At 39.8% G+C, this 18,512-nt stretch overlaps 1 protein-coding gene across 1 annotated transcript; it reads right to left on the bottom strand.

Moving 5' to 3' along the window:
- Positions 1-7,249: 7,249 nt before the first annotated feature.
- On the bottom strand, positions 7,250-18,465 carry LOC309500705 (alanine aminotransferase 2). Its single transcript, XM_082172399.1, has 11 exons — positions 18,199-18,465; positions 17,777-17,866; positions 17,526-17,634; positions 17,096-17,229; positions 15,919-16,162; positions 15,720-15,799; positions 14,389-14,525; positions 13,995-14,169; positions 11,241-11,396; positions 8,713-8,825; positions 7,250-8,428 (listed from the first exon to the last, which is right to left on the bottom strand). Exons 1-11 carry the CDS (start codon positions 18,301-18,303, stop codon positions 8,338-8,340), a joined length of 1,434 nt encoding a protein of 477 aa, XP_082028525.1. The 5' UTR covers positions 18,304-18,465; the 3' UTR covers positions 7,250-8,337.
- Positions 18,466-18,512: the final 47 nt, after the last annotated feature.

Raw genomic sequence — 18,512 nt, 5'->3', positions numbered from 1 at the left:
GTAAACAGCCATGTACCATGTAATGTACCATGAGTGTAAAATTCATCGTGAAGCGTGCTGCAAGCAATTTGCAAAGATTAATATTAATATAAAGGTTAATAAAACGTTACACTCACTTCTTCTTCTGGAGGTGCAGCAGGAACACGAATAGTTGGTACCGATCCTTTTTTCAGGAGCAGCTTCTTAGCAAAACCAGCTTTATACTGACCTAGTTTGTAAAGCAGTCTGGTGTGTGAAATGATTCGCGCAAACATGAAAGCATTGCTGTTGATCGTGGGGAATATTCCCTTTGAAAACAAAACTCAGCCACTGCGTCTTCAGCGGTTTGGATTTAGGAACATCAAAATGATGCTGTGTTCCTTATTACACCCAAGAACAGAACACCACAATCGCTTAGAAGCCATTCTGCTCATAGACAGTGCTCCAGTATCAACAATGACACGCGGGCTATGATGACAGACAGCTCGCTCACGAGCGAGGGCGGATCTGTGTTGAAACGCTGCTGTCAATCAACAATCGTGGGAGGGGCGTCCGACCGTGTGACGGCTTGATTTGAGACAGGGGAAAACATATAAGAAGATTTTTAAAAAAACACTGGATGGATTTTTATCATTTTATGATGGTTGTGTACAGGCACTGCCAACACACACTTCAGTACAATCAACTTGTAAAAGTGCATGTACCATTATATGACCCCTTTAACACAGAAAAGCAGATGCCTCAAGCAGATTCCAGCAGCTGTGAAAGTGAATAAGTGTCTTCCAATGATTGTTTTTTCTTCCTCTGTCTAACCCCCACCACTAAACAGAGGTGTATTTCATCTTTACTAGGCATACACTGCATTAAGATGTATAAAAATTTGCTACCCAAACATGATGAAAATTTCTTGCAGAAAACTTTTTTTTCTGTTTTGGGTTGTGTAATTAAAATAGAACGACACATCTTAAATGTTCTAAAAAGTTGTTTGTATGTTTGTTTGTTTTTTACAGGAGTATATGCTGCTACTTCTCCTCCTCCGCTCCATCTTCATCATCAGAGCCACACACAATCTCTAATTCGCTTCAAATCTGCAAAATAACTGCAGAATACGGAAGAGAATCTGCACATTTTCTCAGTTTTCAGCTGGGTTTTTTTTTGGCCTTCTTCCGCATTTTCTTTGCCGCCTTTTTTGTCACTTTTTGGTTCCTTGTTGATTTCTTTGACTTTGTTTTACTTTTCTTTGCATTTTTTCCGCTGCCTTTGTGTAGTTTGTTTCTACTTTTTTGTCGATCGACTCGTTGCAAATCCAGAATGAAAATCTTCAGAATGTATCTGTATATAATGTCTATATAATGGACTGTGGAGATGTTTTAACATTTTTGTTTTTGTTTTCTGAGTGTTATTTATCTATTAACTGCTGTAGTTTTTCCAACAACAGCACCACAACACGTTGTTAACTGCATTAAACTGCAATAAGTAAGTTCATTTTGTTACCAATAAATAGGTTCTATAACCAATTCAGTTTGTCTGTTGTGCCGTCTCTTAATGCAATTCAACAATGAATAGGCCATGTCACAATCTTAAAATTTTAGTGTAAGGTAGGTAAAGCCTATTTATTTATAAGTTTGCAGATTTACTATTTATTAAGTTGGCAGATGGTTAAAATAGGCTATATTTTTTTATTTGTTAGAAGGTCTGCTGGCTGTCCAATGACATGGTTGGCCCAACGTTGGCCCAATGTTGTTTTAGTGTTTTTTAAGTTGGCAGAAGGTTGGTAAGGTATTTTTAGGTTGGCAGAAGGTCTGCTGGCCGTCCAATAACATGGTTGGCCCAACGTTGACCCAACGGACAAAATTACATTGGGCCAACGTCAGCACCCAACGTTGGCCCAACACAACAACAGACGTCGGGCCAACGTTGGGCCAACGTCTGTTTGCTACCTGGGTCCCCAGATAGCACAGGTAAGATGTCTGCTAGAGATCTGGAAAACATCTGCTGTGTAAATACATCTGATAAACATATTAAGCCGGTGAAGGGTTACAAATTTAAGAATCTATTTCAAATATGCTTCCGTACATAACATCATGGTAAAGAATCTTTTAAGGTTAAGATCTCAGCAAAGTTGCAATTCCTGTTCACTCAGACTGATGGGATTAGCACACGAATGATTCACTGAGAATCTCACCTTTTGTTCTGCAAATGGCTTTCGGACCCAAATGGCTCTTGGAGCCTTATGCTGATTGAATTAGGATTGGCCAGACCCTCACAGTCTAGGGTGTTACCTTAACCTGTATACTCATTTACATGCTTTGTTTGAATTTGTCTCCACCTTCAAAAGTCCCTCCTCCTAAAATGCCAATAAAATACCATGTACCGTTACATACTTTAGATTATGTTGGACGAAACCGCAGCTGCGCTCAAATAAAGAAACTCTTCTGTTTGAACGTGATCCCAACTGTCTCCTGGTCTCTGCTTCGATAAAAGAAAACTTTACAACAGATGGTGCCGTGTGACCCGGATGGAGAAAAAAAGGAAACTGAATCTTGAAACTTCAAGCTCAAAGATCTCAACAAAGCCTGACTAAGTTCCAGACTGAATCTTCTGAATCCAGATTGAAAACTTCAAGCTCCAAAAAGATCTCAAAGACTGAATTTTTTCCAGACGGAATCTTTCTCTACAAACGAAAGACCTGGTGAGTTTTCACTCCATTTAAAGAACCTTTGCAGACCAGTACAAAATAGTTTTCCTCTGCGACGACAGAGAAGAAGTTAACAAACAGCTGCAGGGTTTTGGAAGGTGGAAGGTGTCTTTTAGAGATTAACTTTATCCTTTGTTGTTCAGGCAGGGAAGTTTAACAGTTACATGTTAATATTGTGTGTATCCTCTTGCTAGAGAAGGCCTGTCCTTTGTAAGCTAGAGAAGATTAGCGTCATGTGCTAATAAGATTGTACCCTCTGTTTGTAAGACAGTAGAGAGAAGTTTAGTGTTTGTTTGTGTGGTAACATAGAAATTCACAAAATGTTTAGGAAAAGTACTAGACTGATTCCCACAACTGAGAAAGCTGGACTAGCTACACCTTTAACAGATAGTGAATTCAAGTCTTTGTTATCAGAGCACATGGACTCCATCGTGACTGAGCCAGTCAGATTGAATTTAACAAAGAAATTTGGCATTGATCCAGAGAAAGTGTGGTCAATTGAAGATTGTAAGAAGGTACTAGGAGAAAGTATTCGCAAGAACAGTGTGAAAAGTTTTATCTGTTGTCACAGAGAATTTGGTTTAACACTAGCTACAGAACAGTCTAAGCGCAACTCAGAGCTAGAGAAACAGATCAAAGAGCTCCGTGCTAGAATATCTTCGTTGACTAAGAAAGTAAACCGCAACAAAGATGCAGAAAAAACTGATGTGGAAGAAGTTAGTCAGCCTGATAACAATTATCCTGACTTAAAAGCTTTCTTTGAAACAGATGTAGCCATCCAATCAGTAACTGATCAGCCTGTAGATTCAGTGCAGGTTTGTGGGGCTAGGAGAAGATCTCAGGGAACTAAAAGTGTTACTCCGAACTCTTCTGTTGTCCAAAAACAAACGGTTGCCAAAACATCTTTAGGTCCTAAGGATATAGATAGACTCTCCCAGAGTTTACCCTCAGCATGCACAAATTTTTCTGAATTTAGAAGAGCATTGTTCAGTAAAATGCATCTTTACGACATGTCGTTGCCGGAAGTCACACAGCTGATGTCACAAATTCTAACTGAATCTGAATTCAACAATTTTGAGTCTGCTGTTACTTCCGAACTGCAACATGTCAGTAAAGGCGATTTGAGAGAAGGTGTTTTGAAAATCCTAAAGAATATCTTAGGACCCAAAATCGATTGGTCGAGAGTTACTAGCTGTGTACAAGAGAAAGAAGAAACTGTGAGTGAATATACTGAGAGGTTCTGTCAGGTAGCTGCAGTTTACAGTGGAATTGCAGACACTCCAGAAAAGGTGTTAGGTGATAATGGCCCTTTGGTTCGCACATGGTTTCATTGTCTTTGGCCAGAACACAGAAAGTCGTTGCCTTACTTAAACATCACATGGTGTACGAGAACCCTGCAAGACAACTTGGACAGTTTAGCTATTTGGGAAACAGATTCTGATGTCAAAGAGAGAGTAAGAATTGCAGCAGTTTCTGTTATGGTCAACTCAGAGAAGCCAAAGAAACGCAAAAGTCCTTGAGAAGCCAGTTGTTCTTACTGTGGTAAGCACGGACATTTTGGAAAAGAATGTAGGAAAAACAAAAAGAACTTTAAAGAAGTTAACAAGGTTACTCAGCTTCTGCTCAGCTTGCTTGCTACTCTGAAGCAGCCCCTCCCCTCCTCATTAAACTCATTGGGCAACTTGATAAGGTGTTAACCATTTAGGCTGTGATTGCTTAATCTCCCCAGTGACTTACAACAAAGATGAAAGACTTATTGACTGTCACATCCTTTGTTTGGGGGACATTCAGTATACTCACAGCCTCAAATGTTATACTGCAGAACATTACAATCAGACACCATCCTCTGTTATGATGCCTACTAGGACTGATGTTTCACTGGAGAATGGAAATGTGCCAATTTTCTCACACACTGTACAGTGTGCACACAACAGGGACAGAATAGGACACAGACCAGTGCGGTGGCCCTGGGAAGAACTGAACGCAACAGGCTTCAGGGGTGAACCCAGGGTGAAGACACTACCTCATAGGCCTTTCCCCATTTAGTCCATCCTTACCTCACTGGTCCATAGGTGTCAAAACAATTAAGAAATAGGGAAAGAATGAAACAACAACAGCAGACTATAAAAACCATACAACCCTAGTGTTTGAAGAAATACTGCTCTGTTTTCTGTTTTCTTTCTTCCTCTGTACAGATACCACTTGATGGCTGGTTCCAAAAATCCATATGCAACGACGTCTCACCTGCATATGAAGCCACAACCTCAAGAAGACAACTAGACCCACTGCTGAACGAACTATCACAAAAGAAAAAAGAAAAAAATACACAACGCGGACCCTAATTGCATGTTTTGTTTCTGTGTCAGCATGCAATTACAGATGAACAACACAGATCATGCTTGTGCCTGTAACTTTTTCAAGTTACAAGAATGAACTTTTAAGTGTACTTTGATAAAAGTTAGACTTAAAACCACTATACGATCAAATGACTTATGGAAGAATGAAGTCTATGCATGAATATTGCTGTTCTGCCGTTTCTTTGTTTTCTACAGGAAACAGATTTCACAGCTATTCAGGCGCCATGGAGTTTTTTTAAGAACTCTCAAACGGGGGACTGAAGGGTTACAAATTTAAGAATCTATTTCAAATATGCTTCCGTACATAACATCATGGTAAAGAATCTTTTAAGGTTAAGATCTCAGCAAAGTTGCAATTCCTGTTCACTCAGACTGATGGGATTAGCACACGAATGATTCACTGAGAATCTCACCTTTTGTTCTGCAAATGGCTTTCGGACCCAAATGGCTCTTGGAGCCTTATGCTGATTGAATTAGGATTGGCCAGACCCTCACAGTCTAGGGTGTTACCTTAACCTGTATACTCATTTACATGCTTTGTTTGAATTTGTCTCCACCTTCAAAAGTCCCTCCTCCTAAAATGCCAATAAAATACCATGTACCGTTACATACTTTAGATTATGTTGGACGAAACCGCAGCCGCGCTCAAATAAAGAAACTCTTCTGGTTGAACGTGATCCCAACTGTCTCCTGGTCTCTGCTTCGATAAAAGAAAACTTTACAACACCGGGGACAAACTTAATGACTAGCTGAAACATTCTAAGAGAACTGAACACACTTACAGACGGTTTCCAACGATATCAAATTACATTTATAATTGGACTTACAGTCGTTAAGTGTGTCCCTGGCTTTAGAAAGAGCAGTTTTACATACATTCTAAACCATAAACATCTTAGAGACATCTTTTAGATATCTATATGACATGTGACAGGAGACGTCTCAGATATGTATTGCAGATGAGCAAACACTCTTGAAAATACATTTAGCAGATGTAAATGCAGACATCAAATAGACGTTTCTGTGATGTCGGTGTGCTATCAGAGTCTGACCAATAAGAGGACAGTTGTACTCGCATGTGACTTGCATAAACACATTTTGGTACGCTTTAAAAGGTTGCCTTGTGAAAGCGAACCGTACCAATAAGAAAATACAACATTATAAGAAATTAAGTCCCTGTTTCAGAACAAAGCAAATGATCAACAGGTCTAAAAACGCCCTTAGACTGATGTGAAATGTCTCTTTTTGTCTTTTACGCACTGGTTTGTGCAATACTTTTCTCGATTAATCAGTAGATGAATTGATCAGGTGAACCTCTTCCCACATGAAGGGCAGTGGTTCGGTTTCTGTCCGATATGCACTCACTCGTGTATTTTCAGGGATCCTGAAAAGAACAAATGTAAATACTGTTCAATTTATTAATAACTAAAGCTTTTGTTTTTCTTATATTATCCAATGACAACGCACAGACAAATTACAAAATCCCACATGGACAAAAAACATTTCCGTATTCATATTGTATTTGTAATTCCTATAAAATCTTACCCCTGTGACCCAATCAGTGATGATTGAATGCTGGTTTTATTTTCGTTCTTGAATCTTTTTGTAACAACAATAGTTCTGGTTAAAGAACCATCATTATTAAAGGTTAATGGTAGATATAATATGTTTTGAAATTGAATTAAATGAAATGGAATCGAATTAAATTGTCCAGTGAAATCTGATCTAAAAATTCATTAATACAAATGAGTTAAGTTGCAATGCATAGTGTTTTAAATTTTTTATGTTTTTTTTATGAGGGGCTTCCAACTGTTTCTTTGAAACAAATGCGAGCAACAAATTCATGCACCGAAATACACACAAATACAATGCTTTCTTTGCTCGCAATCCACAACGTCTCAAGATGTCTGTCTGAAGTCTCAAGAAAGCAAATAATTTAGAGCAGGGGGTTTCAAACTTTTTGATGCCAAGCACAGCCAAATATGATGATCCCCTTACAAAGGACCCCTTTCCTGAAATAGAGGCGGTGCTTTATGTCTTAGAACTTATTTATAGGCTGCTATGTAAGAAACAATAGTGTTATAAAGAAAATGTGTTGTTTAAAATTGAATAATTGGTATTTATGTTTTCATTGTACTAAAATAATTCAAATGTATTTGTATATCACAACAAATCTACACACTTGTTTTAATGTATAATGGCAAACAAGATAGCAGTGTGCAGAGTAAATTTTTTATTTGCATTCACGTTTTGCTGGAAGAGTCTGCAGGGACACATACAACAGAAGATAAAACGCTCACCTGTTACTCCTCAGAATACTAATTACACTAACTCCGCCCACCATTGTGCGATCGAGGCAGACAAAATTACTAAAGAAAACCACTCCATGGAGAGTAACTTTTAACGCGATGACCCAAATTCGGATCCGCCGTTTTCCGCACTCATTCTTCTCCATTTTCCCATCACACATCAGCTCAGAGAAGCGTTTATTTTAGATAGAAAATATTCGAAAAGTGGGAATAAAGTATGTATCATGCATAGCTAAACTCTTTCCCCACCAAACACATAATTTTCTGTTTAGGGGGTGCTATGACATCTTCTGAAAGAGTGCTGAATCTGTTTTCTTTTGATGTTCTTATTGCATCAGATATTCATACAACAAAATATTCTGGGGGACATGACATTTTTGTGAAAATGATAAAAAATGCTGGAGGTGGCTGGCCACTTTTTAAAATGAAAAACACTGGTAGGGAAAGACTTAATGCACTTAGTAGTATCAAAAGTAAAAGTATAAATACTGCAAAAAATGGTCCCTGTCAGTGTATTTATCATGGTTTAGTCTGCTTAGTTTAGTTCTTTGTATGTTTCCATGGTTTCTAATTTGTTCATTGTTTTCTGACACCTGTTCATAGTTTCTCCCTTCACTTAGTTTAGTGGTTTTCAATCCTGGTCATGGAAACCCATCGTTCTGCAAATTTTTTTTGTTGTCTTTTTCAACTAGATTTTTCTACTGGTCTGCTTATTTCTATAATAACTGGCTGGACTTAATCTTGCTTTAATTGTGAACAGAGGCAGATAAAGAGTTAAATTGGAACTAAATTACATTGCGCACCAAAAAGACAGAACGCGTAGCAATACAATTGGACGCCATTGTTGGGCCAATGGATGATCCTTAAAACAGAGAAATTTAAATCAAATCAAAGGATGTTCCATCTAGCTCAGCTCTTTAGGAATATAAGCAATATTAACTTTCAAACAAATCTCATAGTCTGACATAAGCAGCTAACAAAAGCAGGTAAGATGACACTAAGAAAACTCCTTCATGAATCGCTTGTGGAATGTCTTCAGTCTTTGTAGAGCATCTTCCATGGTGTCCTCATGAGTTGCCACCAAAAGCCTGAGAAACAATTGAGAATTTGGTTTTCACAGAGAATCTATAGGATACACAGAATATGCTTTCAATTAAAATGGCCTAACGTTTACAGTTTATTTGAATGTCTACTATGGTAAGCATAACTGTCTGTAATTTAGTCAGAATTCATATAAAATTTGGCAATTGAAAACAATAAAATCACACAGATAAAAAGTACTGACAAATGCACATTTTCCAGCATGATTTAGTTACGAATGTTACTAAGTTATCCATTCACATCACTCATTCAACAGTGGCAGTGCAAAAACCTGAAGTGATAGCTGTCCTTTCTTTGTCCAAATTCACAGCCCGGCCTCACATGCAGACCTGTTTCTTCTAGCAAATGCAAACAATACAGCATGTCTGGTTCCATCTGTTTTTTCTACAAGGGGAAAACAACTTTAATTGAGGAAAATATGAGAACTACAGTCAGGTTACTGCATTTTAGTATTGCCTAAAGAGATTTCTTCACTGCTGTGATTCTGGTTAATTAGTTATTCAGAGTTTATGGCTTGACTGAAGACACTGCAATTGATCATGGGCCACAACTCACATAATGTGTATCGAGACACTGCAACACTTAAGTATCAGTATTTCATTCAGCCATATGTAAAGAGACTTGATTAGAAATCTGAAGGTCCTTGCATTTTGATTTTCTGTGTCGATTATTCCTATAGTTGGGTATGATCTTATGATGATTAAACTAATACCACACAAACAGTTGTGCTTCTCAAATTTGTATCAAAGTCATTGAGCAATCATTTACAGCGCAAGATGGAATGAGTAACCCTTGAAATTATTATCTTGTAGATCAGGGGATGTCAATCCTGTTGCTGAAGATCTGCCTTCCTGTAAAGTTTAGCTCCAACACCTGAACAAGCTAATTAAGATTTTCGTGAACATTTGTTATTTAAAAACAGGTGTTTTTCGAGCAGGGTTGGAACTAAACTCTGCAAGAAGGTAGATCTCAAGGAACAGGACAGCTAACTGTCAGGAAAAAAATTGCAAAAATTGTACCTTTAGGGGTACAGCAGCATGTCTCTGGGTCAGTACCCATAAAGGACAACTTTGTACCTCATCTACCCCTAAAAGGTGCATTTTAGTACCTTGGAGTAGTAATATGCAACCTTAAGATTTTTGAACTTTAATGGGGAAATAAGGTACAAAGATGACCATTTAAGGGTACTGCCCCAGTGACCATCTGTTGTACCACTCAAGGTAAAATTTTTGCAAAAAAAATTCTGAGAGTGTGTAGTAGAACCTCTTTTAGCAGCAACAACCTCAACTAAATGTTTCCTGTATCCTGCATGTTTGGGTCCAATATGTACAAATCCAACCGTTGAGTTTAAAAATTACATTTTTAATTTTAAACCAACGGTTGGGTTTTACTCTCCTTAACTTTATATTGTGGCGCTGTGTTGCAGTACTAGGGTTTCCCCTCATACGTCATACTCCAGGATTACCTTGCCGTTAGGACATATAAAACGCTTAACGTTGCTTAAAGGGGATGTTTAATGCCATTCTGACTTATTTACACTGTTAAAGAGTTGGCCCTGTGGATGTCATAAAGGGAGGAATTCCTTGTATGGGCACTCCTCCCGGAAGAGGGTGCACAACATAAACCAGAGCGAGAGCGCGCCCATCAACATGCAATTACGGGTTACGGAAGCGGTCGACAGCGCTCCACGGCACACCTCCAGGAGCTCGGCTGTTTTCGGAAAGACTCGGTACAGCGTATCTGTCTTTTATAAAGCTGATAAAACTAAAGACTCTTCGGAGATATGAAGGATGCAATACTACTCTATAGGTACTCAATAGTAACATGAGATTGGCAGAAACTGCGTGTGTTATGTTCCCTTTATTGGACTGATACAGTGATATAAAAAGACCAAACTCATACCTTACTGGTGATGTAGGTTATACTATATTGGCTACACGCAAACAGATGCACTCAGAATATGAATGGCTTGCTCCATTTCTGCAAATCCGTTTTTGTGAATGAATCTCTACCTGTTGCTTTGGTCTTCTTCAACACACGCTTGCACCACCTACTGGTAAGGCTGTCTAACAGCAGCTGATGATTTTGCATCGGTACTCTACTGCTATTCCTGCAGTTCCCGGATGTGCAATGTTGAATTTTCTGTTGAATTTGAACCACCGAATGTGGAAGCAAATTTGTAAAGCGAAATAAAATGGACCGAAAATTGCCTATCGAATATTATAGGCTGTATTTTTAAAGAGACTGACTATTTTGGAAGTGAAATCTGAAAGGTGAATGTGGATTATTGAATTTTTAATAATGCAAATGTGTATAAAATATTTTGAATTGAAATATTCACAGCTTAAATATACGACCATGTTGAATTTCAGCCCAAAAATATGCAAGCCCTAAAAATACAATGCATTAAAATGCAAGCACGGTTAAATGCAATGCATTTTTTCTCTCGGTTTGTTAATTTCAACAAGCTTTTTTTTGTTTCAAATACATTTGTCATTATTTTACTTCCATATTACTCATTGTTTTCATTGTCTTATTGAAAAGTACTAAACTATTTGTGTGTTAATAGTTCAGTCAGATTGTGTTTGACTTACAATTGTGATTTAGAGGAAGGTAAGATTTGTTTTTATAACATTTATGAGCAATCAAATGGCATTTTTTTTCCTGTCATGTAGGGATGCTACTGACTTTTAGACTGAATGATGAAATAGGCTAAATGGCAGTTGGAGGTGATATTTACTCTGTAGTTACTATTATTCAACAACAGTAATTGTTGTAATACGGTACACAGATTCTCACCTTGGCCCATTTTATTGCTCTTAGAGGTAAGTGTAGACAGGGGAAGACAAAAAATCCTGCCTTCAGTGGCTGGCAGCTGATCCCCGGTATCTCACCAAAGACCTCCTGAATCCGACAAGCATTTTTACTTATCATATTTTTAATGGACTGGACCTCCTGACAGAAAAGATAAATTAAGTTCAATACAAAATCAAGAAGTTGTGATAGACAGATAATTGGTTTGACAATTTTTTTTTTTTTTTACTGATATTGACACTTTTCAACTTTATCAGTTCTTTTATATCAGGTCTACCAATACAATAGACCATTAGGTGAGTCTCTAAAACAAGGAAAACCAGCCCTTCTCTTGGAGAGCTACCATCTTGCAGAGTTCAGTTCCAACCCTGCTCCAACACATCTGTCACATCTGTAATTTTCGGCAGAAGCTTCCATGATCTTGCACCCCAGCTATGAGGGGGTGACAGACCACATTACCACTTCCTTGATCCACTCGAGGATGTCGGAGAGAGTTAGCCATGAGCTCTCGAGCAGAATAAACCACGTCGCCAAAAAGCCCTGACTGGGGAATGGGTGCATCCAGCAGGAAAGCTCTCTCCTTGATACATATGTGAACACATTTGTTCGTACCCTTCCATGAAAAAGTAAAGAACCCAAAATTTTCTCTGAAACAACTTACTGACAAAAAAATAAAAATCCATATTTAATAAAACAAAATAAAAAAATAAAAACCAGACTTTGCTTGGGATTTTTGATTCAACAGAATATTTTGTTGCACTACCTTTAGAGGCTTTTTCTGTAGCTCCCAATGAGACTTCTGCAATTGTCAACAGATACGTTTTGGGTCATTATCCTGTTGGAGGACCCATGATCTGCGACTGAGACGCTTTCTGATGCTCAGCACAGTACATTGCACTCTAGAATGCCTTGATAGTATTGAGACCAGATGGTGGACCTGGATGTCAGCGGAGACCACAACAACTAGACGAGCCCTAGAGACAGAACCCCAGTTAGATCTTGTCGACTAGACAGCCTTCTGCACAGATCCTCGGCAAAGACCATGGGAACCAGACAAAACCTCTGCTCAGACCCCTATGACCAGTTACAAATCACCCTTCCTCCATATGCCAATGTGATGTATCCTAATCTTCAAGCAGAAGCAAATGTATGAAATATTCTGAATGATATCAATCCACAATCTGACTTGTGATGCAGCCTGGAATCATATTCACACCATGTTCATTCGTTTAGCCAGAGGATAACTTCATCCCCGACTGAGCCTGGTTTTTCACAAGTTTTTTTTTTTTCTCTCTGTTTCTGTCACCTGATGGAGTTTGGGTTCATTGCCACTGTTTCCTCTGGCTTGCTTATTTCACACTTAATATTCAGTAATATTATTGATTTGACTGCACTGACACAATCGGATGGGAACTGAACTGAGATGGATGATTACATCACTGTTTTCTGCAGAGCTGCTTTATAGCTGAATTGAACTAATTTCCAAATTTTTCAACTTTACACAGTTATTGAACTGAAAAGCAAATTCCAGTCTGGCTTTTTTATGACCATATGACCATCTGACCTCATGCCCATGGGGGAGTCCAGATGCTCACTGCTCCAGTACATCAAGTATGCTTCATGGATTACTGGTTCTCCCCTCACAGTGGAAGCAGCAAGAGAGGAAGCCTGCTCCACAATTTCCATCACCATTCCAGCCCATATTCCTCCAGTGGACTTCATAAAGCCAGAACTTAAACCCACGCCCACTACAGACACAGAGCAAGAGCCTATGCCCGCAAAAGACCCCCAGCCAGAGGCTACATCCGTCCAGGAGCTTGACTCTGCCGCCCAGTCTGACCAGGTGTGTGTGCCAGTACATCCGTCCCAGTGGGAGCATTAGTGGAGCTGGATGAAGTAGAGGCTGGTCATCCCATCCTCCAGAATCTGAATTCAGTCCACCTCAGTCTGGAGTGATAAATTACCTGATGACTTCCTGTGCCCAAGCCCTTCCTCTTCGCTAGTTCCGTCCAGCATCCAAGTCTCCTCGTCTCTGCTGGTTCTACCCGGCCACAAGTCTTCTTCGTCTTCTCCTTAGCCTCCACCAGTTCAGCCTAGCTTTGCTGCAATGCCTCGGGCCTCCTGGTCCCCTGCTCCACCTTGGTGTGATGATCACTGGCTCCGCCACAGGCATCCAAGCCCATTACTCCACCTTGGCTCCTACCTCCCTCGGCTCGACCGGCGACCATCGTCCTTCCAGCTCCACTGGGCCTCCTTATCCCTCCGGCTTCACCTAAGTCAGTCGTCACTCTAATTCCGTCACAGACAGCCGGGCCTTAGGCTGCACCTCGTTCCTCCACCCCTTTGGTTTTGTTGTGCTCCTCCTTCCCTCCGGCTCCTCCTCAGTCCTCACTCCCACCTGCTTTGCCTCAGTCCTCTGGTACCCTAGCTCCACCTCGGCCACTCATCACCACAGCTCCGCCTGGGTCTCTTGGTCCTTTGGTCTCACCTGGTCTCTTCGGACATCGGACTCCGCCTGGGTCTCTACATCTCCCGGTGGCACTCCTGTCGGTTGTGCTCATGACTCCACTCTGGCTAATACCCTACAGATTTTGTTATGGTTCAAGGCTGAGAAACGTGCTCAGCCATGTTTGCAGAGTATGACTGTGTATTGGTGATTTGGGGACTTTTTTCTTAAGTAAAAAAATTGTGCATGTGATTTTTCTGTATATGTTAAGCACTCATATGGAGCATACCAACCTCAGAGAAGGTGAGGAATGAGGGATCTCTGGGTTTTGGAGGATCTGTCATGAGGTCAAGTGCAATTTGTCCACCAACAGGTGGGCTGGACCTAGCGGAAAAAAGTGTACGAGTGTATTCCTTCACGGCAGGGTCAAGATTCACCAGCTCCACGTAGCCACCACGAAGCCCACACCTGAAAACAAAGAATGGTCAGAGAAGTAGACTAACATAGATTTGCTATTTATTCCATTTGTTGATTAAATAAATGTGCATCTGTCAGACTCACTGGCCACCTCCCATTATTATTATTATTTGTATCCAGAGTAATATTAATAGAAGGATCGATACACTGTAATTATAATAGAGAGAAATCAAGGAAGAATAATACTCAAGAGCATAACACGCTACTCACTCTCCCATGAAGCCCTTGGAAGCAGAATTGAAGGAGGCTAGTTCCACAGTGCTGGCAATAGTAGAGCCCATTTCTGATAACACCTTCTTATAGGATTCAAACTCAGTATCTTCTCCATACACACAGCTCTGATACACCTGAAGAGAAAGATACAGCTCACAGTCATGTCAATGGAGGGTTCAAGAACATAAGTGTGCAATATTGTTCCTGCAGGGCCACTTTTATGCAGAGTGTAGCTGTAAAGTTCGAGACACACCAAGCCGACGGTTGGCCATTGGGCGATTTCGGGCCGTTTTTGAGCTTAAGTCAGCTTAATTTTGTCGGTATGTTCCGCACCGTTGGCTCTAGTCGGACACCGTCAGGGTTTTTTGGGCCAATTCACCATGTTGAATCACCATGGTGAATCGGCATCAGGCCATCGGTGAGAGAACTCTGATTGGCTGTTCAGCTTAACGAATGAGTCAGTGCACGAGAATTAAAGCGAAAGTGATGAAAGCGAGTCAAGACGGTACAGACAGAAGGCTGTTTTTACGTCATCTTAATGCACAAATATTTCAAAATAACATGAGCTGACTGGAATGAAGAAAGTGATCTGCGTGATTAATATTCAAAATGGTAAGCAAGTGCTGCTTTGTTTACAGTTTGTATATTTGCAGTCCTAGTTTTGGTTTCCCTTTTTGAATGACATCAATAGGACTATTGATACCTGCTGATAAAGACAAATATTTACTTACACGCAGGTGCAGAACACACATGCTAGTTGACATTTGCCTTTAGTCCTTTTGGTGTGTTCAAGCGCAGCTTTTTGCCCGAGACGCAGCTAACGTGAGACGACAACACAGTCAGCTTTTGCCGCTGCTAGATCTTTGACGAATTTAGAGCTAAATTCTGATGGAAGGTGTCCCTCCAGGAACAGGATTGTGTTTTGCCAAAGACGGTGCACTCATATTACTTATGAATGGGAGAAAGTGCAACGCTCAATATAGCGGAAAAAGACTGTCTCTAAATAAAAGAGCCAATTGCTGATTGGTACAGTCATCGCATCACTGCAGCTGCCATTAAAAGCTGTTTTGAGGACTGCACATGCATCTAGCCTGAAAAATCATGGCAGATTTTGTTACTGATTTGAAATATGTTATTTAACTGTGAGTTTGCCAAGCAGTTTTGAGATTTCAGGATTTCCCCATTCAAGTAGATAGGACATGGTCTTGGATGCCCGAAATAGCTGCCTGGAGGCATTGCACACATGGTCGCAGAATGAACAGACTTTCCTTGAAAGGGACTTTGGTTTTAATGACAGAGAGCTCTTACATTACTTGAGAAAAACTCACCTCATCAGCCAGTAGGAAGAGCCTTTCTTCTGCAGCGAACCGAATCACTTCTTCTATGGATTTCCTACTCTGTATGTGACCTTATAATCAAAGCAACATTCATCCATTGATAATTACAAGAAGCCATTTTCCTTTTCTCAATTTTGGTTACAAGATGGCACATATTTCTCAAAATAATAAGAGTAATCTATTGCTGTACCTGTAGGATTCCCTGGGTTGCAGATATAAAGCGCTACTGGATTGCATGTCCTTCTACCTGCATGGAGCGCTCTGCGAAGCTCCTCCACCTGCAGTGTCCAGCCCTGCTCCTCACACAAATGGTAAGGTATGATGGCAGCTCCCTGGTCCTCCAGAGCCTGGGTAAATGTAGCGTAGGTGGGCACAGGTATGAGCACACCAGTCCGACACGAGCCCTTGCTCTGAACCAGCAGCTTCAGCATTAACTACAATAAAAAATATTTACTTGAAGTTAAACTTATACCATCCAATCTTACATTTTCAAAGAAAAGTGCTTGTGTGTTTATGCATTTGCTTTAAAAAAAATATTAAAAGGGGACCTATTATGACCCTCACAAGATGTACTGTAATATAAGTATCTGGAGTCCCCAGAATGTGTCTGCAAAGTTTTAGCTCAAAATACACCACAGATCATTCACTTTCCAAAAGAGGGCGGAGCCTTTACAGCTCGTGCTTCGGATACTCCGTTAACAACAAAACCGGAGAATGTCACGCAGCCAAAATGTCAGATAAATGTATGTAGTTCATGTGGAGTTAAGTTGATTCAACTCATCGACTAGCATGTACCGCCATGTTAATTAAAAAATCTTTCAGAAACAACTATTGAGCAAATCCAGAGTTGAACTGACCCTCATTTGTAACAGTCCGGCTTAAAATTATTTGTCCAAATATATAACACTTTAACGACTTTCTTTGGCACATTTCCTTCATAAATGAAATTTATCCACTGCGTCCTCAGTTGCCAGGAGTCTATGGAGACTCTTATGTTCGTTGGTACATCCAATAACAGAACATTTGTAATGTTTTTTGGCACAGACGTATATTTTCAGCTGCTACAACGAGGAACAGAAATGGCAGACTGCTCCGGCTCCCTCAGGGCGGGATCTATGCTAATAGAGCAGATCGTCATGGGTCTTACGTAAGAGTCGAGGAAAATCAGGAACCACTCGTTTGAAGAGACTGATTATGATTAATGGGGATTTAAAAAAGGAGTGGGTGGATTTTTACCATTATAGGCTGGTTGTTTAAACACACAATGGACACACATTTGTATTCAAACACCTTATAATAGTGAATTTTGCATAATAGGTCCCCTTTAAAAGGAAGAAAAAGCGATAAATGATTTTTGTTGACTAAACCATGAGAGCCATCTGTGACCCAGATGCGATGAAGATGTTGTCGGGTGAGGAAGGAACTCCTCCATCTCTCCTGGTAATGAACTTAGACACGCACTGTTTGATTTTGGCGATTCCACACGAATCTGTATATGAGCCTGAAGAGATTGGCACCACATGATAATCATGTACACATGAAAGGATTCAACACTACACATCTGCGATTCATATACTTCAATTAACATTTGATCAGACCTGTTTGTCCACACAGTAAAAAAATAAATAAAAAATCAACTCACTGAAACGGAAAGCTTAAATTTAGCTGATCTCTTGAAGTCATAACATTTGACAATAAACATTTGAAGTGGTACTGTGACAATTGCACTTTTCTTATCAAGTTACTTAAATGTACGAAAACAGCAAGGTATGCCACTGTGCACGGACAAAAGCTCACCTACGCTTCCACCATCACATTGTCTAAGAAGACCATCTGCCCTTTGTTTAACATCTAATGGCAGACTGTCATCCTCCAAAAGTGCTGGATAGAAGCAAGCAGCAAGGACCTGAAAAATATCACACAGAAACACTGAGCATTAACTGTTCCAATTTCTCATAAAGGCATGGGTTAAGAAATAATATTTTTCCCAAAATGTTTTTTTACTGTTCTCCATACAACTGAGTGACTGGTAGAAAGCTGCTACCTACTTGACGAACAAAGGTGATGGGTTTTATTCCCCCTCTGTGGAGATCTCCAGAAGACAAATCAAGCACCTCGTTATAGTTTTTTCTCTCATCCTAAAATCAGTAAAATTAAAACAAATATATTGTGTCATAAAAGGAACCATATGTTGCTCTGTGTAACCATAAAAATGGGATCCAGGATAGAAGTTCAGTAAATCAGTAAAACTGGTTTTAATTCAGGATCCAGATTTTGAATCGATTATCAAGCTCCAATATGATACAAAAAACTCTCAAAGTTAAACACTAAACGTTTTTTTCTCTCAAACAACATATCCATGTAGTCATCTGCCTAATTTCTACTTCACATCAGATACATTTGCACCAAAATATGATATTCATAATATACAAGAATAGAAGATGATAGTATTGTCAAAGTAATACCACACCTGTTGTATTTCAGCTGCAATCTGTGCCGCACATATGGATAAAACATCCCTCTCTGAGAGAAACGTGTTCTTCACCAATGGGCTGATCTCTCTCAGGAAAGACATTGTTGTTTCCCAGTGTGGAGATTTTCTTTGTTGTCTAAACTACTTGGTTAGAAACTCCCTTCTTTTGATGGCTTCTATTCCTGGACCAGTTGAATTAAGCAAGATCTTAACAGTCAGTCAAATGTTCAAAACCACTCCTTACCATGAGTTTCAGTTATTAAACCGAATTTTGCTTATACATAGGGGCAAAGTTCCCAAGAGTGGGTCTG

Source organism: Leuciscus leuciscus, assembly GCF_965113295.1.
Source record: "Leuciscus leuciscus genome assembly, chromosome: 6".
NCBI classification, from domain to species: domain Eukaryota; kingdom Metazoa; phylum Chordata; class Actinopteri; order Cypriniformes; family Leuciscidae; genus Leuciscus; species Leuciscus leuciscus.
Note: the sequence above shows the minus strand (reverse complement) of the source record. Positions and strands in the feature narration are given on the sequence as shown.

What these genes read in the sequence shown, in the direction of transcription:
- LOC309500705 (XM_082172399.1), bottom strand. Translation starts at nt 18,303, where the DNA reads ATGTCTTTCCTGAGAGAGATCAGCCCATTGGTGAAGAACACGTTTCTC. An exon ending in CCATCACCTTTGTTCGTCAA is followed by an intron (nt 17,635 to 17,776) that starts GTAGGTAGCAGC and finishes GATATTTTTCAG; the next exon opens with GTCCTTGCTGCTTGCTTCTA. An exon ending in TCCAAGGGCTTCATGGGAGA is followed by an intron (nt 14,170 to 14,388) that starts GTGAGTAGCGTG and finishes CTTTGTTTTCAG; the next exon opens with GTGTGGGCTTCGTGGTGGCT.